Raw genomic sequence first — 27,289 nt, 5'->3', positions numbered from 1 at the left:
TTTCCACCTGGATGAACTTCCCAGTCAACGTGACCTTCTGTTCCATAAACCAAAATCCCTTTTCTGGATCTTGAAATGGCACTTCCGGCAGAATCTTGGGTATCATCCTTAGATCACTTTTCTACTTCACCTCCTGCCCAATTAGTTATCAAATTCTGTCATCTCTATTTAGTAAATATGATTCATTATATATGCTAGTTTCACTGTTACTGCCCTGGCTTAGTTTAGGACCTCATAATTTTTTCCTAGATTTCTGCTTTAGCACCCCCACAACTGAGCCTATTACCACAGTTTTACACTACCCCCAAACAGTCTCCAAAATCACCTTTCTAAAACAATTATAGTTAGGTTATTCCCTTTCCTTTTCACAACAAAGTCCGAAATTTTTAGTTTTAACATCCAAGGCCCTTCTGTGATCTGGCTCCTGAATTTGCAATGTGATCTCTTCCTCTTCAAACAATTCTAAGCTTCAGTTTCCACAAAGCTGTTTCCTCAATTTCCTGCTTTCTTTTGCCCATATTGTTCTCCTTACCTGGAGGCCCTTCTCTTCTCCCAGATCTTCCCCTGGCTAGTCCCCAACTTCCCTTCAGTATTCTAATCATCTGTTACTTCCCCGAAGAAGATTTTCCTGAGCCTTCCCACACTGAGTCAAAGGCCCCCTTACTCTCCCACATCATCCTTGCCTTTGCAGCCACCACTAATACCCTGACTTATAATTATGTTCTGCTTTTCTGTCTGCCTCACCAGACTACAAGTGCCAAAGACAGAAAAAGCCTCTTTCCAATCTTTCTGCCTAGTTTCAAACATAATGCTTCATCCAAAATTGGTGCTTAAAGATTATTTATAGAAATTTAAATTACGTCATCGATATGAAAAGAACTATGCTGCCTTAGACATTAAATATCAAATCCCTGTTCTTAATAAGTCATCAAATATATGTTGGTGATGATACTTATTGTGCAGAAGCTAATTTGTGCTCCTCAAAGTTCATACTTTGTATCAGAAGGTGCTGAGGTATTTAATACTCTGCATTTGTTGTAGATTTACTGTTTTGATACATGGTAGTTTCTACAAAAGCAAAATCTATATATTTTATCAGAACTCTGAAAGATAGGAGAATGTATAAAGTTATATATGTCATGTCTTTACTCATAATTTTCTTTTTTTAAGCATTAAGTACTAGACAGTTTGTAACAGGGCTTTCGTTACAGGTTAAGTCACACAAAGGAGAGGGTATTTTTCTTTACAACTTGTTAAACACAATTAGGGATCATCCATCACTTCTCTATGTGAAGGTTTTCATTTTGGTCATCATTTCAAATGTACTGAGTTTACCTGATCATTATCATCAATGGAAATTTGATCTTAGTGTTCCTGTCTTTGTTTCCGTGTAAAGTAATGAATGATGTTACTGTTAATAGGGAAAAAATTACACTTCTGGACCAGGCATGTTCAAGTCAATTTAACATTGCACATTTATCACAGATAAGTTCTCTAAAAGGCGGAGTAAATAAAGCTGTTTTCTGAGTTGTATTCCCTTCTGTTAAATGGAAAGAGTACACTTTCTGCTACAAATATTGCTCATTTCATGTTTTATTTCAGCAAGGTTTGCCTTTCATAATATAATAAAAATGTTTCTTTGTTTTTAGTCCTTAATAATCCCAGAATGCAAAATAAACCAAAAAAGGGGGGTAAAGTAAATGTAAATATGTAAATATAAGCCAAATCTTTTTTTAAAAAAGAACAAATGGATTAACTATTACATAAATTTGCCAAATTTTAAGAAACTGCTCAGAAGATGGGACTATCTGGAGTGTATGGAAAGAAGATAACCTTTTCTCCTACCTACCTTGAGATGACTAACAGAATCAGGAAATAAATGTCTATTGCCTTTAAGAAACTGTTTGTTTGGTTTCACTTTTGAAATTGGTCACTTGTAGGTGGACTTCAATAGATTCTTAGTGGAAACAGATATTATTAAATAGCTTTATGGAAAATAATTGATGTTCCAAAAACATTTGGTTTTCTTTGTACCTATAAGAAAAGATGTCATCCACTCATTATTGTTTCTCCTATTGCCTTGTGAGAGTCTTTTGAGGGCAAAGGTGTTCTATCTTTGTAACCCCAGCATTTTAACATAGTGACGAGTACATAGGTGGGTCTCCATAAATGAGTGTTGCATAAGTGAGTGATAGACAACTGACTCAATTAGTGAATTCCCAGAAATGCTAAATCATAGTGGCTAATTTTAATGACTTTCAAAGTTGCTGCTCCTTTTTAATTTCTCAGGATCTATCATTTATTAATATTTCCTAATTTTTAATGTAAATGTATTCAGGTTGAAAATATTTTATTACCGTACTTACATATGTTTTCATATTTCTATGTATTTTCAATGTTTTTGACCCAAGTGATTTTTGTGATAATTTTATTTTTTAATTTGTATTGTAGGTTTTCGAAACTTACATATTGATGACCAAATAACTCTCATCCAGTATTCTTGGATGAGCTTAATGGTGTTTGGACTGGGATGGAGATCTTATAAACATGTCAGTGGGCAGATGCTATATTTTGCACCTGATCTAATACTCAATGAGTAAGTAGTAACTTGAATTTTGTTGTTCTTATTATCATAAGTGGATATATAGGATAATATTGGAAATTACATTTCAATAGATAATCATACATTTAGTATTTCAAATAATATAATTTTTCTGAAAGGTGCCTAAGAACTATCTCAGGATATAGCTTGAAAGGACCATATTCATAAAATTATATCATTTTATCAGTAATTTGATATTTGGAGATTTTTCCTTTTGTTTTAATATATGATAGTTGTCTAAAATCCAATTTTTTAAAACTCAAAATATATCAAAACATATACTTAAAGACAAAATTAAATGTTTAGTTTACCAAATTAAAATGTCATACCTTGGTACTAGTGAAGATAATGGAGTAAATTTGGAATAATTTTGCTTGAAAGTATTGACTTACTCATACCTTCAAAAGGTAAAGACATTATCTCTCTTTAGAGGGAAAACCATACTGGGAATTAATTTTTAAAATTGAAAGATAAATATTTCAATTTTCTTGATTATATTTAAATTACCAAAATTAATTTTTTTACAAAAATAACTTTAAATAAAAGTCTTTTCATGGAAATATTTATATTGCTCTATTGATGAATACTGACTCAGAATTATATAACATTAACTTACACATAAATCTTCACAGTTCACAGATAACTTTTATATATTTTAATCCATATTATTTTACAATCCCTTGAAATTGGTAAGTAAAGTAATCAGCATCCTTCGTTTTTACAGCTCAGGAAACTGAGGCTCAGAAGAATTGCATAACCTGCCAAAGCATCTGACTGACAGTTGGGATTAATCTTGACTCTTCTGAGTCAAAAGCTAGTTTTCATTATTACTGTAAGCTTCATTTGACTAATGTGGATATTACAAAATAACACATGGTTGAGAAAATACTTTTTAAAAATTTCCTCAAACTCCAGAATCAGTGTTTGACTTTGTCAGTTATTTGATGCTTCCTAATGTTCTTTTTTCTATATCACCATACATTTCACCTAGAATAGTTTATAGTATAACTATTCGACATTGAATGCTCTGAACTGAATACACTGAACTATTCTATACTCCAGTTTCTGTAAACTAAATCCATTATCCTATAGGACTGAACACAAAATTTTATATATTGTTTTTCACAGAAAAAAAATCATCAGTAAATGAATTATTTATTGAGTGTTCCTCAGCTCCATTTTTCAATCCTTACATCTATATTCTCCTTTCTTGGTTTAGGTTTTTAAACTCTGATCATAAAAGTGAGAAACATTAATCTTTGTCAATGTGTATTTAATATGATTTTCTAACTTAAAATTTCTTATCCTGAAAAATTCAGTATTGTGAAAGAATTTAGATGTTTAAAATTCCAAATACTGAGTTTCTTTATAAAAAGTCCTTTTCAATAATAAATGAGGTAATGTAATTACTAATTCTCATGTTCTCTGATAAATTACATAAACTAGCTAAGGTGCTCTGTGTTGTTTTATTTTTTTCCTATTGCTTTTCTTGTGTATGTTGTGTGTGGTGCAAGACAGAGGATGAAGGAATCATCATTCTATTCATTATGCCTTACCATGTGGCAGATCCCACAGGAGTTTGTGAAGCTTCAAGTCAGCCAAGAAGAGTTTCTCTGTATGAAAGTATTGCTACTTCTTAATACAAGTGAGTACAAGTAACTTAATACATGGTGTTTACTTTCTTAATTTTTGCATCATTAGGAAAATCTCAAACAACTATATTATCATGTGATTATACATGAGGTATCTGCGAAGGAGAAACACTGATATTTTGTGACAGACATTAATAAAATTATGTTTCTCAGGTTTTACTTATCACATAATACTCAAATAACCTATCAATTCAGCCAATTCTTTTTTTTTTTTTTTTTTTTTAGGTAAAACATGATTAAGTTACTTTTCATGTTCATACATTTAGGTTATTATAAATTAATATTGCATAAATGTATACTGTGCTTCCCTCCACCCCCACCCTTTTACAAAGGGTTTACTATATAAATTACACAATTTTGTTTGGAACAATTCTTTGTGTCAGAATAGGCTAACTGTTAACAACAAATAACTATAAAGATCAACAGCACAATAGCGGTTTATCACTCACAGTCATCATCTGGTGGGTTAGCAAGAAAGCCAGGCTCCTTTCATGCAGGGATTCCAACTTTTCCCAGAAGCTTGGAGTCTTTCACTAGATCTGACTAGAAAATGAACACAAAGTGAGGAAAGGTTTGGAGGGGAAACTTAGAAGTGCCATGTGTCAATTCTACCCACATTCCCTTGCCCACCTAAACTGCAAGAGAGGCTGGAAAATGTACCTTAGCTGTATACTCAGAAGAAAAAATGAAATGGTATATTATGAAGCATAGCATTGGTCACCAGAGGTAGGGGAATAATTCATTCTTTTTTCTTGTACACAAAAGAGCATATGTACCTCTGCCTCAGTGGATCCTCAAGGATCTGGGTGGAAAATTTTTTTAAATTGCTTTTACTTTTATCCTTTTCAGTGCCCTTTCCATGCACAGGTAAGCTCAGCCCTTAAATGTCTGACTTGATCCTTCCTTCCTTCACAGTGATCAGAAAGAACAACAGGGAGCTAAGATCTTAGGTAGAAGATGATCTAAGGGTCTTTCTCAGCAGTATCTTTGCAGGAACTTCTTTCTAGTGGCACAAATCTCAGATGGTGGGGGTGGGTCACACATCAGAAGGAGAGGCAGCAAAGTGAAACCCTTAAAAAGGAAGTTTTCCTCATGAAATCTATGCAAAGACAGGGATCAATACAGGATCTAAGGATCCATAGCCCTATTTCCCCCTTGAAAACCCTATTTGGAGCAAAGACCTTCAAGCCTAATTTGATGAAGCAGCATAAAGTGGATGAAAGATATTGATATGAGACCGCCCAAGAGAATCAGAAGGCATTAATTTAATATTACAGCAGTTAACTCCTTCTTTCTTGAGAGTAATGAATTCTACAGCAGTTTTGTTGCATAGATAGTCCTAGATCTCCCAAATTAGTTATCATGAACATAATTCTATATTGATGGATAGACTACATTTTGCTGGGACCAAACAATCTTCAATATTTCAGTAGCTTAACAAAAAACTTTTTTAAAAAATCTATTTTTTTTAATTAAAGTTTATTGGGGCGACAATGGTTAGTAAAGTTAGATAGGTTTCAAGTGTACAATCTGTAATACATCATGTATATATCCCATTGTGTGTTCACCACCCAGACTCAGTTCTCCTTCCGTCACCATATATTTGACCCTGTTTACCCTCAGTTTTTAACTATTTACTCTTCCCACTACATGTCTAGTATAGATCCACAGGAAAGCCCTGCTCACTGTTATCACTCAGGTTCCCAGGCAAATGGAGGCTTGACACAATCACTAAAGCAGTGAAAAGAAAGGAATAAATAGATAAGCATTACAAAAATTGGGGGGGGGAGGAAAGGAGGGAATTAGAAAGCTACAATGACTAATACAGTGTGAGATAAGAATAGATACACTGAATTGTTAGTCCTGTCTGAGTAGTATATATTAGAATTTCATATACTGTAATGGAAACATCACAAATCAATGAATCTGGAATAAGTATTGTTGAAAAAAAACAGCTTTATGTTTGGGAAAAACTCAGTTTGGATATTTATCTCAAATTGTATTCTAAAATAAATATCATGTAATTGAGTTAAATGTGAGCACTTATATCATTAAAAACAAGCTTAAAGTGATATAAGTGATTTTGAAATCTCAAATAAGGACTATCTTTTCAAAAATGCAATGTTTAAAAAGGAGGAGCTCAATGATTTGATACATAAGAATTTAAACCTTCCATTTGCCCTTAAAAATTAAAATACAGATCTCTAGAAAAATATGGCAGGTTGAACATTTTTATTACTGATCCCTCTAAAACGACACTAAAGTATTAGTAGTGGGATTTTTATAGAAATAAAATGAAATAAGAGAATGAGAGAAGAATCAATAGCAATAAAATCCTATATGCCAGCAGGCAGAACAAATTTATCATACCTAAGAGGTTGAATTCTAAGCCAGAAATCAGAAAATCCAAGAAGCACTTTTATTTGCATCACTGAACCCCTGGCATGTTCTGCAGTTGGTGACATAAATGATTTTTTGAAAGGAGACTGAAGGTAGAGTTAAAACAGGACATTATGTTGAAAGTCTGTTTCCACATATCACCCAACTATGTGATTATTTCTCTCCAATTCAGACAGAGAATATAAATTTATTCCCTGAAGAGGATATAACAGAGGATAGCTGTACTAGGGAACTGCAGGTACTGTTGAGGGTGAGGATTTCTATAGTGACAACAGATTAAGATTATATTCAAAATATTGGGACCTCGACCTTCACCATACTTCCCCACTCTCTTCTCCCAGAATGTGTCATCCAAGTTATATCCTCCAGATAGGAGATACGAGAATGAAAGGTTCCTCTCTGCAGAATCTGTTTAGCTGGAAAAAAAACAAAAAAAGAACTAAATGTGCTACGAGCAGGAGTTTCTCTCTGAAATAGCTCAGCCAGATTGCCCTGTACTAAAGCTCACACAGTCAATGAGCACTACTCATTCAAATATAACTAGCAATCAGCTTTGTAATTTTTCACCTACATGCAGTTGTGAACTAAATCAAAGCAAGTATTTGAGACAAAATTGTAGAATACTCTCAGGTTCTCTTTAGAGCAATTCTAAGTTAAATGCATACTACATTGATGCAGCTCTAAAATAGGTAAGCTGTTATCTTCTTCAATTTACCTACTTGTTCTTATCATGTTCTTCCAGAGAACTAAAAATGTACATGTCCTAAAACTATCAATATCACTATTTCTTATTTAAGATGTTTGTACCTAGAGTTACTTATCAAAAGAAATCATCATACAGCTCAGAAATTTATGTTATAAGCTGCTTGTGTCATTGTTTTAGACATAACTGACACTTGTAATTGTCTTTTTACAGTTCCTTTGGAAGGACTAAGAAGTCAAACCCAGTTTGAGGAAATGAGATCAAGCTACATTAGAGAGCTCATCAAGGCAATTGGTTTGAGGCAAAAAGGAGTTGTCTCTAGTTCACAGCGTTTCTACCAACTCACAAAGTTTCTTGATAACTTGCATGATGTAAGTATTTTGTTTTCTAGAATATCGATGATTATTTTCTTAATTTCTATTGCTTTTTAAATGTTAAATCTAAATTTTACTTCATATGTTTCTTCAAATACATATTTGTACATATATTTTAAAACAGTATTTGCATCATATTGCTCAGAATTTATATTTTGTGTTTTTTTTCATTTTCAATGTAGATCAAATATCCTTTTACTACTATTTGTATAATTTGAAGTTAATTTAATGGTTGATAGGAATTGTGATACATTTTTCTGAATATGTTCTAAAATATTTAGAAACTTTACTCCTCAAGATTCTTTCAGTTGGTCTAATAGTTAAATATACATGAAACAGATTAACAAGAGAAAATAACCAAATTTAATTGCATACATACATATGGGAACCCCACATACATGAGTCAGAGACCTCCACATACATGAGAGGTTTAAGAACAGAAAGTTAGGATAAGATATATATGGCATTCTGAGCTAAGGATGAGGTAAGGAGCCTTGGGGCTTCAGAGGAGAGGTAAGTCATTGCAATAAGAAGAGCAGATGTTCAGTAATTGGTAGTTTGTTTTGCCACATAAGTAGGTCGGAAAGGTTACTTCTGATAATTTCTTATTATATGTGAAGCCACTAATAAAAATTCTTCTAGGTTGTTAAAGGGCAAGGTTGGGGGGAGGCAGAAGTTTCTCTAGAGAGTCTCGGTTGGCTTTAGTTCAAAATAATCCGCATATTATAGAGGCACATCTTAGGGCGGCTCGTTCTAAACCCCTGTATAATGCTAATGAATAATCCGGCAGTATATAGCAAAAGATAAAATTTGTATGCTTTTCAAATTTGCACTTTTTAGGATTTATCATAAATAAATTATTAGCAAGTATTTGAGATATATATGCAAGGAAGTTCACTGTAGCATTGTGTACACAAGAGAGAAAAAAACTTGTATACACAAGAGAAATGCCCAACACTAGAACTGGATTAATAAAACATACATGTAGTTAGTCAAGACATATTGAATACAAGCTTTTATTGCTGCTATATTTAGAAAACAGACTCAATGACAGTCAAGGCATAAAAGAAGCTATTCACTCACCAGGTCATATTTGAGATCTTACTCTTGAATATAAACAAACAGCCAAGGATTATTAGCCATTTAGGTGAAAGCCTGTAAAATAAAAGGCATAAAAACAAAATAAAGACAAAAAAAGTAACTTAAAGGATTCAGAGAGACTCATAGATACAGAGAACAAACTGATGGTTGCCAGAGAGGTGGGGGGTGGGGAGCTGTGTGAAAACGGTGACAGGGTTAAGAAATACAAATTGGTAGTTACAAAATAGTCAATATAGAAAATGTAGTTGATAATGTCGCAACAACTATGAATAATGCCAGGTATTAGACTAATTGGGGGATCACTGCATAAATTATATAAATGTCTAACCACTATGATGCATACCAGAAACTAATATATTGAATGTCAACTGTAACTGAAAAAAGAAAAATTGAAAAAAGAAAAAGCAGCAGTATGGAGAACAAAAGAAAGCTTTTTAAAAAAAATAAAAGATACTCAGAGAAATAAAAATGATATTGTATTCAGGAAACAAGAATAGAAAACACTTAAAAAGGACCATTTAGCAAGAAAATACTTTTGGATAATTAAATATAGCAGACCAGAAATTAAAAATTCAATAAAACTAGCTGAAATGTAAATCACAGGAAACTCCGAGAAAGTAATAACAAAAGATACTGATATGAAAAATTAGAGAGATAAGATAGCAAATTTAGGAGATGAATCCAGGGTATGCCATTCTCCAGTTAATAGGGATTTCCAGAGGAAAGAATAGAAAAAATCATAGAGAGGAAATTAAATAAGAAAACATACAAGAAAAGTTGTTAAATCTGAAGGATATGATTTATCTGAGTGTAAGGGCCCAGTGTATAGGCACAGCACAATTGAACCAAAACATATTATTGTAAAATTTCAATATAGTAGTCATAAAGAGAATATCCTAAAATATACCACTAAGAAAAGAAACAAGTCACATACAAATTTTCAGGATTTGGAATGATGTTGGACCTCTCAGCAGCAATACTGGAAACCAGAAAGCAATGAAGCAAAGCCTTCAGAATTTTGAAGGAAAGGAAAATCTTCAAAGAATTTTATACCCAGCCAAAGCATCAAACAAGTATGATGGCATCATAAAAGTATTTTCAGACATTCAAGGTCTCAGAGTTTACTTCAAATACAGTCTTTCTCAAGGACGTGTAGAGGGTGTCTTAAACAACTAGGGCTAAGACAAAGAAGTAGAAGATCCAGTCCAGGAGAGATGCGAAGGGCTGTCCCAGCACATTAACTGTGCTAAGCAATTATTATTCTAGACTTGAGAAGTAATGCAGAGGGTTTCAGGAACTAGAACCTAGGAAAAGATGGAATTGAGAGATTACCAGTATATATGAATATACTGGTAATCTCAACTATACAACTCATACTGAGGTGAGTTTTACAATTCTGTCAGAGAATCTGACTATGGCTTTGTGATAGAGTAAACAAAGCAAACAGAAGCACAAGGTGATTAGCTGTAGCAAAATAAAAATAAGCCGTATAAGAAAGGAAATGTAATACAGCCAGAAACAATAAAAATCTTTATAATATAAATGCTGGGTATTGATTTAGCTATAAAATTGAGATATAGCTATAAAGAGAATGGGAAATAAAGTCAGTGTGTGTAGTTGAGAGCAGGTTTCATGGTTTCATGTCTCACATATAAATCTTTAATGCATTTCAAGTTAATTTTTGTATGTAGTGTAAGATAGGTTTCATTCTTTCACATGTGAATATCCAGTTTTCCCAGTACCATTTATTGAAGAGACTGTCTTTTCTCCATTGAGTATTCTTGGTTCCCCTGGTCAAATATTAGTTGACTACATATACTTGGGTTATTTCTGGGCTCTTGATTTTTGTCCCAGTGGTCCATTTATTTGTTTTTGTGGCTTTTTTTAATTTATTGGGGTGACAATTGTTAGTAAAATTACATAGATTTCAGGTGTACAATTCTGTATTACATCATCTATAAATCCCATTGTGTGTTTAAGAGAACGAAGTCCTTATTTTTAATAATAGAAACACAATAATGTCAAATTTGGACAACAAAATTTACAAAGAGAGATAAATTTTAAAGGCATAGGCTTAAAACGTTGAGAGTGTTTGCATGCAGGGAGCTGGAATAAGGATGGGAAGAAGTACATCAGGAAACTGCTGGGTTTTGTTGCTACTGGGTTCTGTTGTTGTTTGTTCTGTTTTTTCTAGTCTTATTAAGTAATAATTGCCATTCATCACTATGTAAGTTTAAGGTGTGCAGCATGATGGTTTGATTTACAAATCTTGTGAAATGATTACCACAATAGGCTTAATTAACATCTATTATCTTATATACATGCAATAAACGGGAAAAAAGACATTTCTCCTTGTGATGAGAACTCTTAGGATCTAGTATCTTAACTTTCCTATATATCAAACAGCACTGTTAACTATAGTCATTATGTTGCATATAACATCCCTAGTATTTATCCTGTAACTGGAAGTTTGTACCTTTTCCCCACCTCTTCCAATTGTCCCCACCATCCATCCACTCTGGTAACTGGAAATCTGATCTTTTTTTTCTATGAGTTTGGTGAAGTTCTTTTTTTTTATTAGATTCCACATGTAAGTGAGATCATATAGTTTTTGTCTGACTTATTTCACTTAGCCTCATGCCTTTAATTTCCATCCATGTTGTTGCAAATTGTAGGATTTCCTCATTTTTTATGGTTGAATAACATTCTATTGTATATACACTCACACACACACACACACATTTTTTTATCCATCCATCCATTGATAGACACTTGGATTGCTTCCATGTCTTAGCCATTGTAAATAATGCTGCTATGATAATGGTGCAGACATCTTTTTGAGTTTGTGTTTTTGTTTCATTTGGATATATTCCCAGAAGTGGAATCAATGGATCATGTTTTACTTTTGTTTCTTTGAGGATCCTCCATACTGTTTTCCATAGTGGCTGTACAAATTTCCAGTCCCACCAACAGCACACAAGGGTTCCCTTTTCTCCACATCCATTCAGTATTTATCTCTTGTCTTTTTAATCATGGCCATTCTAACAGGCAGAGGTAATATCTCATTGTGGTTTATATTTGCATTTCCCTAATGACATCTTTTCATGTTCCTGTTGGCCATTCATAAATATCTTCTTTGTAAAAATGTCTAAATCTTTGTCTATTTTTTAAGTGGGCATTTGTTTTTTGCTATTGAGTTACATGGATAATATATCTTGGATATATTATCTTGGAGATAATATATCATGGATATATTATCTTGGATAATAACTGCTTTGTATATCTTGGATAATAACCTCTTATCTAATATATAGTTTGCAAATATTTTTTTCCCATTCCTTAGGTTATGTTTTCACTTTGCTGATGCTTTCTTTTGCTGAGCATAAGCCTTTTAGTTTGATGTAGTCCCCTTGTTTATTTTTTATTTTGTTGCTTGTGCTTTAGGTGTGATTTCCAAAGAATCATTACCAAGACCCATGTCAAGGAGCATTTTTCCTAGGTTTTCTTCTAGAAGTTTCATGGTTTCATGTCTCACATATAAATCTTTAATGCATTTCAAGTTAATTTTTGTATGTAGTGTAAGATAGGTTTCATTCTTTCACATGTGAATATCCAGTTTTCCCAGTATACCATTTATTGAAGAGACTGTCTTTTCTCCATTGAGTATTCTTGGTTCCCCTGGTCAAATATTAGTTGACTACATATACTTGGGTTATTTCTGGGCTCTTGATTTTTGTCCCAGTGGTCCATTTATTTGTTTTTGTGGCTTTTTTTAATTTATTGGGGTGACAATTGTTAGTAAAATTACATAGATTTCAGGTGTACAATTCTGTATTACATCATCTATAAATCCCATTGTGTGTTCACCACCCAGAGTCAGTTCTCCTTCCATCACCATATATTTGATTCCCCTTACCCTCATCTCCCACCCCCCGCACCCCTTACCCACTGGTTACTATTGTCTGTGTCTATGAGTTTTTGTTTCTCATTTATCTTGTTCTTTTGTTGTTTTTGGTTTATATACCACATATCAGTGAAATCATATGGTTCTCTGCGTTTTCTGTCTGACTTATTTCGCTTAGCATTATACTCTCAAGATCCATCCATGTTGTCACAAATGTTCCTATATCATCTTTTCTTACCGCTGAATAGTATTCCATTGTGTATGTATACCACAACTTCTTTATCCATTCATCTATCAAAGGACATTTTGGTTGTTTCCATGTCTTGGCCACCGTAAACAAAGCTGCAATGAACATTGGAGCACACATGTCTTTACGTATAAATGTTTTCAGATTTTTTGGGTAGATACCCAGGAGAGGGATTGCTCGGTCATATGGTAATTCTATTCGTAATTTTTTGAGGAACTTCCACCCTGCCTTCCAATAAGGGGCTAATATCAAAAATACACAAGGAACTCATGAAACTCAACAACAACAAAATAAACAACCCAATTGAAAAATAAGCAGAGGACCTGAAAAAACGTGTCTCCAAAGAGGACATACAAATGGCAAATAGACATATGAAAAAATGCTCGACATCACTAATCATCAGAGAAATGCAAATAAAAACCACAATGAGATATCACCTCACCCCAGTCAGAATGGTTATCATCAACAAGACAAATAGTAACAAGTGTTGGAGAGGCTGTGGAGAAAAAGGAACCCTCATACACTGTTGGTCGGAATGCAGACTGGTGCATTTGTTTGTTTTTATATCAGGACCACACTGTTTTAACTACTATAGCTTCACTGTATAGTTTGAAATCAGGAAGTGTTATGTCTCCTGCTTTGTTCTTCTTTCTCAGGATTTCTTTGGTTATTTGGGGTCTTTTTGTTATTCCCTTCTCTTCGATTTTTTGGAAATGTTTAAGAAGTATTGCTGTTAATTCTTTAAATGTTTGGTAAAATTCACCAGTGAAGCCATTTGGCCCTGGGGTTTTCTTCATCAGGAGATTTTTGATTACTGATTCAATTTCTTTACTAGTAATTATCTATTCAGATTTTCTTTTTCCTTCTGATTCAGTCTTGGTACGTTTTAAGTTTCTAAGGATCTTTTCCATTTTTTCTGGATTGTCTAGTTTGTTGGCATGTAGTTGTGTTGCTGTTGTTTTTGTTGTTATAGGTCTTGCAGTACTATGACTTTTAAAATTATGTACATGAATTACTTTGACAAAAATAAAAATTAGATTAAAATGAATTATGTTGACATTTTATTGATATAGGAAGATTCAATATGATGTGAAAAAGCTAGATTAAGAGACTATAAAGTAATTGCATTTTTGAAAATATATATGAATGTGTGCATACTATATATACATATATATGTATACATATATACACATGTGTATATACATATATACATATATATACACACCTGGGTATGTCTGTATACATGTATAAAAAGAAAAAAAATATCAAAAGAAATACACCAAAATGTTCACATTGGTTATTGGTTATTGGATTATGATTACTTTCATTTTTCAAAAATCTTTTTGTACTATCAGAACATTTCATCATAAGTATGTAATATTTTATATATTATTCTAGACAGTGAAGGGAGTTATTTTCATTTTGGTAAGAAGAAAATACCTTGACAAGTATTTATATTGTTCGAAAAATAAGTTGCCATGTTTGAATGAATAGTATATGAATTTAATACTTTTCTTACATGCTTCTTATCCATTTGTTAAACCAACAGCTTGTCAAACAACTTCATCTGTACTGCTTGAATACATTTATCCAGTCCCGGGCACTGAGTGTTGAATTTCCAGAAATGATGTCTGAAGTTATTGCTGCACAATTACCCAAAATCTTGGCAGGGATGGTGAAACATCTTCTCTTTCATAAAAAGTGAATGACATTTTTACCTTCAAAAAATTAAATTTTGTGGTATGTCTGTTTTTGTTTGGGTCAGGATTATGAGGTCTCAAGTTTTTACAATGTTCTCAAAGCCTTACATTCATAACATATCATGCTGTCTAAATTCTAGAGAAAATTGTGAGGTTTTAATTGTTTTCCTTTGAACAGTATAAGTAGAGTTTTTAAGTGTTTTTGTGTACCCATATTTTCTTTAAGAATACACAAGATTGAAAAAGTACTAAAATTTATGGTTAAAGTAAACTTAGTCTTATTCATATTATTTCATAGCATTTAGGTGAAGATTTTAACTTTATGCATCTAACAAATCTGCTTTAGAGGAAAAAGATCTTACATGTAATACTAAAAGGCTATTAATATATGTGTATCTTCTAGGTAGCTCCGTTTGTCTCCTGTGTTACTTTTACAAAAATGAACCTTTAAAAATGGTATGCAAATTTTGTCTACATGAGTGTATATACATTTTTTGTGAGAAGGAAATTTATAATCTTTATCAGATTTTCAAAAGTTTTTAAATGCAAAAAATAGAGAAAAGAGTTTAAAATATCTGAAATAGATTGATATTCCTCAAACTAGGAAAAATAGCTCATATATTAAGACTGTTTCTCAGAATGGAAACGTAAGTCTCTAAAGAAGTTATTAAGTAGAGCCATATCATTATGACAAGAGTATTGTGGGTTTTGTAGTTTTTTACTAACCCTTTTGGGGAGTTGTTCTATAATAAGGTATTTTGAATCGAAATAGGAAGTTAGAAGAGTCTGTGGCTTAACTCCACTCCTTATTTTGGGGCATGTGGAAAGTCACTTAACCTTATTGATTCTCAATTTCCTCACCTTTAACACTAGTGTGATATTTTTTCTGCAAAATATTCCTTTTGGTCAAAGCATCTTATAAACCTCTTCTTAAAGAAGAAAAAAAAGGAGGGAGGGAAAGAGGGAGAGGGAAAAAGAAGAGGTATTTTTTATCTACTCAGTGAAGCATAATAGACTAATCACAGGTTGAAACTTTTTGAGTGCCTTTGATCCACTTCTCAGAGAGATACTTCAGGGAATACTAGATACTGGCTTAAAATAATAAAACCAATTATAATAACTAGAAAACAATATACATTGTTGTATGAACTGAAAATATTCTTTTAGAAGACAGACAACTGTTCTTTCCTGAGATGAGTCACTGGAGATCTATTTTTTTAAACCGTTCATAGCACTACTAAAATTTAAGTGAAACTGATTATCCTTTTCTAGGTAAAGTAATTTATACCAATTTTAGGCATATATATGTGCCTTTTACATAGATCATACATATGACATAATTTTTAACTTGCAGACGCAATTCTTTTTCTAAATTTCATTAAAATTGGACATTATATTACAAACACAATACAGCAGCTTATGCAAATTAAGTTAACAAAATAGAAAATATTTACTAAAATCTGATTTCTTAATGCATTTTTAATGACTCTTTCCCTTCAACTGATAAATACTTACAGTTTACCGAGGGACAATAACAGAATAATTTTAATGAAACTAGTGTGACCCCCAGAACAAGATAAAGTGGTTTAATCTGATCAAAAAATTACCTAGTAACGTTACCATAACTGTTTCTTACCCATAACGTCAATTTACAAAAAAGAATTAGCTATGAGTATATGTAAACAGTGAATTCTCATAAAGCAGCTGAGGTGGGTATTAAAACAAAAATTCCAACCAGGGCCCTTGGTTTGAGCTCATTAGATCTATGTGGCAAATTTAATAAATAATATGCAAATTTTACAACTCTAGGTTCTAACCTACAATAAGATTAACCAAAGTATTCCAGATAGTCTCAACATTAGTATAAAAATGGTCTCTTCCTTAGTATGTCTATCTGGAGGTCTTGTCTGTGTATACATATGTATTGCAATAGACTTGACTGGTATTCAGTTCTTCAAAATCTTTATACATCCACAACTCATTGTCTCTCCACTCTCCAGACCAAAGGTATCTTCCTAAAAAGGATCTAATTATGCCAGTTCCTCATTTTAAACATTCATTGACTTGTAGTCACTTATTGTAGTGAATCTCAACTATAGCTGCACATTAGAATCTCAAAGTGAGCTTTTAAAAAGTACCTTTACCTGGGCTCCAGCCTCAAAAATTATACTTTAATTGGTCTACTCTTCTTATTAATGCAAGCATGTAGTAGGAACCCTGAAATGGTGTTCAAGCATCCATTCTTATAAATTGTCAGTCATATAATTCTTTTTACCCTTAATTTCCTACCTGAATTTTCTCCCTTTGATCCCATTCATCCTTCAACTTTCAAGACTAAGCCAAACATTTCTGTAATGTCTTCCTGCGTCTTCCAGTGATTTGCTTCCTCCTAAGGTTCACTAGGCGTTTTGTGCACATCTAAATAACAATAGTGCATTGTTCTACAATTCTGACTTTCTTACAAGTGTGGGAGCCACTTTGAGGAGCAATAGCATTCCTTGACTGAGATTTCCATGACATGTTCTCTCTTTTTGGTATCACCATGGAGATCATTCTTTTGTTACATCACTGTATGTGTCTGCATACGATTTTATCACTTTCTCTTCCTGGTTCCTATCTCCATCTTTTCCTTTCTATTCATCTGTTTTTAATTTTCCACGTTTTCTTACTTTGTGAGGTCTCTCCTTGCACTGATTATAATGTAGGATAATATAAGTACATTTTATATTTATTAAGAACAACACTTTATGTTCCCTCTTCAAAATTTTAAAATTGAACAAATGGAATAGTATTTCCCTCCTAAGAAAAATTCCACAAGTAAAATTGTTTCTTCTATTTAAGTAGCCCTAAATTATTTTGTACTATAAACCTCAACACACAAATTTTACTCGTTTCTGATTTCATTCAACAAATATTTATTGAGTAATTTCTATTAGCACAAGAAAATGTGCTAATAAGCATTATGAGAATTTAGAGCTGAAAGACTAGAACTCAAGAAAGTTAGGCCTGCGGTAGGTGTAAGTCACAGTGCCTGGTAAATAGCAGGCACTCAAATATTTGTTGAGAGCAGGAATGAAAGTACACTTTGGATTTGATAGGTTTAAAGCATTGTTTATGTATAACTTGACTAAAACAAATGCTGCACAAAGATACTAGCTTTAAAACAAATGTCAAATAACTCCTTAGTTTAGTCATATCAGTAATTCTTTGCATTAACTCTGTGTGTATTTTTGTTGAAAGAGCTTTCAATATCTTTTTCCCCACAAATTTCATCCCAATAAATGCATTTTTAATTTCTCCCATCTACAATACAGGAGAGCTACCACTATGGAAGCAGTACCTCTCACAGTGCATCATGTGACATAAGTAAATGAATGTAGGTGTATCCAAAAAAATAAAAACAATGTCATTAGCCTTTCACAGGTAATGGACCCAAGAGAACAGTTAATGGTGTAATCATTTTGTTATCTGATTCTTGTTACTTTGAATTAAAACAATATTTTGATGGCACAAATCCTTTCTACCAGCACAGACTTAAATTCCAACATAATAAAAATAAATTTACGTAATTTTAAAATTTCTTGATTTCACTCACCTATGAGGGAACAGAATAGTTGAGTTTTGTTGTTTGGGTTATTGTTTTACAACTTCAGGAGAATGTTTGACATTCTTGATGTTGCTCTTGATTCACAAGGTAAATGTCTAAATACATGGATTTAGTATTTCAGGCCACGCTTTAAAAAAAGGGGAAATAAAAAAGTTTTTGGAAAAAAACACGACGTCACCAAACAGAAGATATCTGGTCTTTAATACTTTCCCTCTACAAATTCCTGTCTCTTTATTTTATTATTATTTTTATTTTTTTGCAAATTCCTGCCTCTTAATGTCTCCATTTCTATGTAGTAATCATAACTTTTTATTTTATAGGTCATATTCTTTCTGATAGTGCTGAAGTGAAAATAAATCATAAGACAGGCTATATATCAGAAAATACGTGAAGGCTGCTGAAGCAGATTTTTGAGTTAATGAAAGTATTTCCCTTAAAAAGGTTTGAGAAGCTATTTGAGTTCAAAGCAATTATATCTCCAACATCAGTTGTTATATAACAAATTTTTGTGTTTTCGTTTAAAAACATGACACTTTTTAATTCACCAATGCTATTGTTTTTCATATGTATTTAACATTAAAATAATTTATGGCTACATAGATAATATAGAAATATGATAGGCTATATTTTCTGCCAAAACAATGTTTTCCAAATAGTCATGGTATGTCATCCTGTAACTTGTAAATTATCCAGAGCTGCAGGGATATATTTGGTGATGGCTACTGTGGAAAGAGCTGACCAGGCTTATGCCCCACTTCTCTGCCACTTACTAGCTGGATGAGCTTGAGCAGGTCTCTCATGAAATCTGCCTTTACCCATCTGTTTTGCGATCAATAGAAAAAAGTAGTATACAAGTGTTCAAAAATAACTATTATTATGTTTTCATTAAACCATAGTTCTAGCCATTATTTTATCAAATTAATCTGATATATTCATTTTATACTGAAACCAAGGAATCCAGAAAATGAAGTTGCTTTTTGCTCTCTCTATGTACATATATTTGATGGATTTGATTTGAAATTAGAGCTAGAAGTATTCAATTAATTTCTTCCCCTGTAAATGTATAGTCTATTGAGTTTGAGGCCTATTTTATCAGAAATCTTAAGAGCCTATGGCCTTTTCATTATAAATATATTAAGAACAATGATAGTGATTTTGACATTTTTAACTATCTATTTAAAATACAGAAAGCTTGACTAGAGCACATCCCCTCCAAAATTCTCTGCTATATACTCCATGCTCAGATTGCTTTTACTATGGTAATAATTCCACAAAAGGGAACAACAGGTCTAGAAATCATGATGACATCATCAACACCCAAAATCGCATTCCTATCCTTAACCTTTTGGCCATGACAGTCTGATCTATCTGAATGAATATATCCAAAATTTTTATGCATAAAAATGTCATATATAAAGCAGCTCAAATTGTTATTAAATGCATAAATAGTCAAAATTTCAACTTTTTGTTTTTTGTGGATTTCTGATACAGTTTGAAAAAAAAAACTTGAAATCAATGCAGTGAAAGAGTTAAGAAGGGTATGATGCAAAATGTCCACAAGAGATCTTCATGTCTGCCTTGATCTGATATCTTGCATTCCTTTGGCAAGATGGCTATTAAATTTCTGGAGTTTTTGTTGTGAATACCTAAGCAATTGCTCTCATCCACACTTTTTACACACAGCATTTCAGGATAGATTATGAATTCTTTTAAATATCTTTACAATTTCCAGAGAATTGTGTAAAACAAGAACTCAAAACTCAAAGAAAAACATTTTTCAAATTTAAAGTTGTCTCATTTTTGTATTCAAGAACTCAACAACCATGTCTCCACTGGGGAAATGAAATGGACAAGTAGATAACCCAAGGAATGACATACTTACTTTTCCCCAATGTATGCCTTTTAAACAACAATTGGATAGGGGAATTTCCACAATTCTTAAATTTTATGGGAAATAAAATAGCCAGATAATCTAGCAAGTTTGCCAAGTCCTAAATTGCTTATCATCACTAGACTAAGTAATGCCACGATTTTAATGAAACTATTGCTTCAGGTCTGTGGTTTCACTGTATTTTCCTTACTCAAGTTTTGTTGATATGGATAGCTGTTATCTATACCTAGCATCTGCTATCTATTTAATTTACCATTATTCCGCACTCCCTGGTCCTTATCAAATCCAAAAACTCAACAAAAAGCAGTAAAATAAATGACTACTCTCCCAATATTATGGAATCTGATCCAACCTGGATGGACTAAATCCATAATATGAATCCAGGCTGAACTGAACCTAGATAATTGCATTCAGGTTGGATCACATCCCTATTTAAACTCAGGAATAAAGCCCTACAGACCATAATTTACCTAGGGCTAATAGAATTTACATCTTCAGAGTTAGCACCTGAAACAATGTGGCCATAAAAAAAAAATTGAAATTAACCCAAGAGTAGTTTCATTTAATAATTTGCTCTCCCTGTCATTGGAGAAGATCTAAGAATTTTGGAAGTGTTACTAATAAGTTAAATAGCAGCAGTTCCTAGTAGCAGTGGTTTAATACATACAATATCTGAATATCCTATAGTCAAAGCAAAGAAAAACATGAAGGATCTGTTCCTCTCCTTGGAGTTGACCACATTCCAAGACAGAGCTCAGGGCACATGCCTGCAGGCTGCTGCGCTAAGGCTTGTCCACAGCCTTATGCAGCTGTGGAGTTTGGAAGACTGCTGCAGCACTTCTGGATTAGTCCCAGAATGTCAACCTCATTTTCAATTTAATGACTCTGGTTGCTTTATGTCATGCTGACCTTAACTGTTGAAACAAGTTTGTTTGCTTTCCTTCCACTCATGGAGAAATGGGAAAAGCATTCCTTAGAAGCCAGTTGAAAGCTTTAAGTGACAAAGCACTTTCAGCAAAATGTGAATTATAAGGCTAAGAAAGCATACCCTGTTCATTGTTTTAAAGAAAATGTACGGCATTATTAACTCTGCAGTGTGACATCAGCATCAAGGTCAATATTTAGATAGATAGGAACAAAATATTTAAATGGTATTGTAAAGAGTTGTCAAGACATGCACTGCAGCTTATTTTTATAATCATTTGAAAGTGCTCTTAATACATCAAATCCTGATGTATCCCATTTAGCCAATAAATTATTCTAAATGAAACCCACTTAAATATGTTTTCCTCTAGTTGATTATATATAAAGCCTAACATCTCTTTTTCTATGATGTTTACTTGCCTGTGAGTTTTTATTGTTACGAGTTATTTACAGAAAGCAATGGTTTTAAACTTTTTGCCACTAAAGGAAGTTTACTACCCCCCCCAAAAAATTATATTTTAAAGTATCCCCTCACCAAACTATATTCCTATTAAGAAATAATTGTTTTGTTTTTTTTTATGTTTTATTATTCAAAGACACATCAATTTGAGCTGCTGAGCAGCGTAACAACTATGTCCACACAAATTTCGTATTTTTATGCAGCTTTCACTTAGTAGATACAAAATTGGGGGTGGCTAAAATAGCAAAATAAACAATGGATATCTATCATAGCTTTGCTAAACTAGGTTAAAAGCCAGCGATCAGAGGTCGTAATACATTATATAGAAGCAAGTCTTATTCTTCTAAGGGCTTTAAAACTCATGATAAAGACCAAAAACATTCATGGAGAGTTAATACAAGCATACACTATTCTTGTCAAAACAGAGATATGCAACTTTGCTTTTTCTCCAGAGGGTAAAAATTTATTTAAAATGGTAACCCCTATCTTTGAGATAACTAGGAGTAGAATGAGATTTTCACTTGGCTGTCTTTAGAATTCATCACTTTAACCAATGAAGTATCTCCTTACGACCCAAGCATTTTAGCTTTTCTGATATGTACCTATTCACAAGAAAAATCAGAGCAAAGCTTTTTCAAAAAAGCTTTTCAATGAAATTTGGAATAAAACAGAACTAAAATATAAAAGATTTTTGTATTTTAGGAGTAAATAAGACTTACAAAAATGAAATGGAGTACCCCTAAGATACCCCTAAAGAGTATCTTAAATTTTAGGATACCCCTAAAGAGCATCTTAAATTTTTTCCCCTTAATTGCTCAGCAATCATGCAGATGATACAAAGCCTGGTTGATTATCTACAGTAATAACAATACTAAATGTTTAAAATTATCACTCACTATCCACACATGTGAAATGTAAAAGTGCTTAGAGGCTTAATTTTTGCTTCTTAAGAAAGTTCTTTGTTTTCTAATTTACATAGTTTGGGGGGGGGGATCACCGATCGTCTAAGTTTCTTTAGTTGCCAATTAATTGGGAATCTTAACACTTAAAAAAGGAGAAAGAAATAAAGAGAAATAAGAGAGAGAAAATGAAGAAAGAGAGAGAAGGAGGGAGGAAGGGAGAAAGAAAGAGAAGAAAGGAAGGGAGAGAGGAAGGGAAAGAAGGCAGGCTAGGACCAAATTTTCCTTTTCAACTCTGAAACCACAAATTTCTGTTAATATATAGAAAGTAGCCAGCACAAAGTAGCCGATTCTCACTCACCTATATTCATAGAAGAAAAATAGTCCCTGAAACCCAAAAACAACAAGAAAAAAAATGTGGGTTTTTTTTTGCAAAGTTGGAAAGTCTTACTTTAGGTATTGTTTTGTTCTTTAGCAGGTAGTTCTGAAGCATTTACTGTGTGTGTGCCAGTCATTCTGCCAGGTGGTAGAGATAACTGGGGAATATATCAGTTACTACCTTCTCTGAGTTTACAGTTGGATGAGGACTAGAGACAGGTAAATAGATAGTTACAGAATTGTTTGGTGAGTACTCTGATGGAGAAAATACTAGGAGCTATTAGAGCACCTAAGAGGGGCACCTGGCTTGAATTTAAGAGTGGGCAAAGGCATCGTGGAAAAAGGTCTACACCGTGATCTAAAAGTGGTTAGGAATTAGCTGAGCATGCAGTCAGAAGATACCAAACAAAGGATGAGAAGAGTATTCCAAACAGAGGTGGCAGTGTGTGCACAGATTTCGTGGTGACGCAGAGCGTGGGGTGGGGCTGATGATGAAGCTAAAGAAGAAAACAAGGTCCAGATATCAGTGGGCTTGTACATAGTGTTAAATTGTGTAGTCTTAATTCTGTTGTAAGCAGGAGAGCAGTATAATTCAGATTGGTATATAAGAAAATTCACGAATGTATGAACGCAGGTGAAATATGCCATATAAATTGTCAAACACAAGGTCAGATATCTATTCTGTGGGTGTGTTGAAATTTCAAGGTATTTTTTAATCAAGAAAGACAATAAAAACTAAGAAATTTAGTTGACCAAGTTTAAGAATCCTATCTACCCAAACAAGCTCTCTGTCTCCCCAATGTCACCACCTTTGCATGTCTATTCAACCTGATTATCCTGATCTGTGCTCGAAGGATAGACTAAAACAGCACAAGATTCACCAAGTGGGAAAGAAAGGGAAACTGAGCCGTGTTAAACTAATAAAAAATAAACACATTCTTTGTATAGATTCCTTCTTCAGATGCCCTTATCCAGTATATTTACAAAATGGTATACACACACACACACACACACACACACACACTGCTTAATTTTCTACGAAGGGTCTTGGTTTCATGAATTCTTCAAAGAGTGGGCAGTCTGGTGAGTGATAGAATGGGGAACAAATTTGGCAATTAAGAATATATTCATCTCTTTTAATTTCAAAGAGCCTTATTTTCGATGGATTACCTCATTCAATTTCCATCAAGGGCTGTTCTTCTTTTTTACTTCCATTAATCAATGGCAGCTAGGAAGAGAAAGAAGGTTATCATATGCAGGCAGTGGCAGTGAGAAGGGGGCTGCTTCTTTTCCCTGGTCCTCACTGGCCTTGCCAGTCCCTTGTCATGCCTGCTCATAGAACCCACTGTTATAACCTCATAGTCAAGTCTATGGCTCATAGACTCATCTGTTCTTTCTCCTTCAGTAGAGTTTAGTGCTGCTGTAACTTGTCTAACTTGATCCCTTCTATTCCCTGCCGGCTCAGCACATCCTTCTTAGGCTCAACTGCTTTCCCCATTTGGCTTCCGGGTGGAGATACCTTTCCTTTTGAGGAGAGTCATGGCCCACCACTACCTGCTAAGCACCCACCCAGAGGGCACCACGATGAATTCAGACTTCTCTGACATGCTTGTAGATTTTACAGCCATGCACAAAAGCCACGATTTTCTTGGACTTCCCATTACCTGTCTGGATGTTCTATTGCCCACTCCACCTCCTTCAAACCTGGGACACAGTCATCTGATTTCCTTACCCTACCTCTTCCTTCTCCTGAATCACAGAAGCCTCTCACTTCTTCTTCTTGTCTGCTTCCCTTGGGTCTGAGACTGTTCTCTTCACCTATTCCCAGTAACTCTCCTTTTGAGTCGACCTCTTAAGGATAACTTAGATTTAGAAGACCTCTTTTTTCTCTTAAGAAATCCCCATTCTTCAGCCATATGATGCTCTGGATCTCAAAGACCAGTTGTGGATGTCAGAAGCTGAATGGTGACGTTCTTGAAGCATTTCTGCTGTAACAATCCTAATTCTCCTGGGAGCAACATGGCTGCTTCCAACGGACCAGGAAAGGGGTCAGATGACAAAAAGAAAAACACAAAGATTAATATATTTCAATAAATATATCATAAATACATGTATTTCATAAATACATCAAAAGATGTGCTTTGGGAATTCACAGGAGGTTTTCCGTCAAGAGTGTGAGACTCTCCCTCTAGCTGTATATGCCAAATAGTTCTGGCACTGGCTGGTGACAAACGCATAGCTGTAAAAATTAGGTCATAGTGGGCTTGTAACAACATCATCACCTACTACAACATCACATACTTATTTTCAATCTAATGTTTTATACCCCACCTGACATATCTAGCAGAATTCTTTGCACATAACAGACTTTTACATTTGGTCATGGTAAAATTGATGAAATATTCAAAGGTATCCACTCTGTTCCTTGTTAATAAAACTAGTGTAATATTTGGCAAGAGCTGCAGGGATGCTTCATTACCCTCTTTCATAACCCTGCCTTTTTTGGTTCCCATTGCTACAACTCTACTTTGAGTAAATAGTAGGACACTAAGTACATACACTACACTCATACTTTTAAAGATATTTAGCCCCTATATACATCTTGAGTCCAGTTTCACACACCTAGTTCTGCACTTCTGAGAGGGGAAGACAGTATTTGAAAGTACACTGGGAATTCATCTGAGGTTTTTGCAGAGAACGTGAGACTCTCCCTCCATCTATATATGTCTAGCACTGGTTCCCAGGCAATGGTTAGATGACAAATGCAAAGCTGCAAAACTTAGGCAATAGCGGGCACCTAACAAAGTCATCATATACCTATTTTCAATCTAATCTCTGTTTTTAAACTAACAGTGGATTTCAGAAAAAATATTTTATGATTGACATGAGAAAACTGAGTCCGTCTGCTCCACTTGACAAGTGTCTTACATTAAATTGGCTGGTGGTTTGAAATGAATCATCTTTAAACAATATGTTTACTTAAAACAATTTACCACTAATTCTTATTACTCTTATTACTATTCTGTATGATAATAAAGAATAACTTGTTTCTATATATCTCTTTATTAACGAATTAGAAAGCCCCAAACCTCAATTCAATGATATACAGTTATATATAAGGTACTTAAGAATTACCAGTAATTTCTTCTTTACCAGTCAATTTAAATTTATAACCAACATTTCAGTTTGTACAACAGTGTACCTGGCATAAGGTATTAATATAGATTGTTTGGCATTATGTAGACAATATCCTTGACTGTGTGTACATTTAATGAAGCAAGTACTTGTTCCCAACTAATTGTTCATGAAGACAATACACTCAACTGGTATCTAGTAAGATTCAATAATACAATGTTTTTGGTTACATTGGTAAAGCAAAAAAAGTTAATATTTTTATATAAATATAAATTTTCATATGAAATTTAATGCACTTAACATTAAAATGGAAGAGAATGTAATCTAATTGTTAATAGCAAAGTATTTCAGGCTCTTATTGTGCATTGGTTTCATTACTAGGAATATAATTTATATTTTATATATATATGTATATTCCAATACCATACTGAAAATATGCAAATGATGATCCTTTAGTAAATAAAGTAAGTGCCTAGAATGCATAAGGAACCTCCTGTATAAGAATGTATTCAGAACCTATTTAAGGCCTTAAATGCTGGGAATTTGGAGACACAAAGATAAAAGAGTAGAACAGATTTCTTGCTTTTAATTTCCAGGTGATTAAAGATGTCAGACATTGTTTGAAATGTAAACATCCTTCTTTCTTATTCAATCAAATACATTTGGAGTAGCCTGGAGAAACCAGAAAGTTTTATTTAATTATTTGACCATGAATGTGTTCCTATAACATTAAAAAAAATATTTCATTTGTCCTTCAACACTCTTTTCAGTTTTTAAAGTAAACATGTCCTCATATTCAGATTTACAAACTTAAATGATGTTGAGAAATTTATGTTTATCTATAAAACAATGCTCTGTGTTTTTTGTAAATATCAGATTTTGATAGTTTGTGGAGTTTTGCTAATTTACGTTTAAGTTAACTGTTTAATGAATAAAGAGAAAATGTGGTGAATGGCCCTGGGTGTAAATGCATGTGAGACTCTTCCCTGGTGTCAAAGTCACTATAACAAGCTAAAGAGTATATATACTATTATTCTCCTGACTTTTTAAAAGTAATATTTTCTTTAAAAGGTAAGATGTTATATTTCACTGATCAGATGAGATCAAATTTCATCTTATAAATTATCTAACTCAAGTAATCAGAATAATTGACTTTAGAAAATGCAGAGATCTGTGATCAATTATTTTGAACAGTTTGGAATTCATAAATTTTAAACAACTAAAGCACTATGAAAAAGCAAACAATTTTCATGTCTGAATTAACTCAGATGCACATAATTATGCCATGACACATGAGAAGCAGGATAGCACA

General features: G+C 33.3%; 1 protein-coding gene across 2 annotated transcripts in view; it reads left to right on the top strand.

Annotated features, from left to right (window-relative positions):
• The window catches only part of PGR (progesterone receptor), a gene marked incomplete at its 5' end in the record, with an annotated part of 99,537 nt that extends 72,610 nt beyond the window's left edge, over positions 1-26,927 (top strand). For both annotated transcript variants that reach the window (XM_081064038.1, XM_081064039.1), the window contains 4 exons: positions 2,452-2,596; positions 4,117-4,247; positions 7,571-7,728; positions 14,533-26,927. In XM_081064038.1, the coding sequence (XP_080920164.1) occupies positions 2,452-2,596; positions 4,117-4,247; positions 7,571-7,728; positions 14,533-14,688 (590 nt within the window). In that variant the 3' untranslated portion in view covers positions 14,689-26,927. The remainder of the gene's footprint in view (positions 1-2,451; positions 2,597-4,116; positions 4,248-7,570; positions 7,729-14,532) is intronic.
• Between the last annotated feature and the right edge of the window lie 362 nt (positions 26,928-27,289).

This window comes from Rhinolophus hipposideros (assembly GCF_964194185.1).
Source record: "Rhinolophus hipposideros genome assembly, chromosome: 10".
NCBI classification, from domain to species: Eukaryota; Metazoa; Chordata; class Mammalia; order Chiroptera; family Rhinolophidae; genus Rhinolophus; species Rhinolophus hipposideros.
Note: the sequence above shows the minus strand (reverse complement) of the source record. Positions and strands in the feature narration are given on the sequence as shown.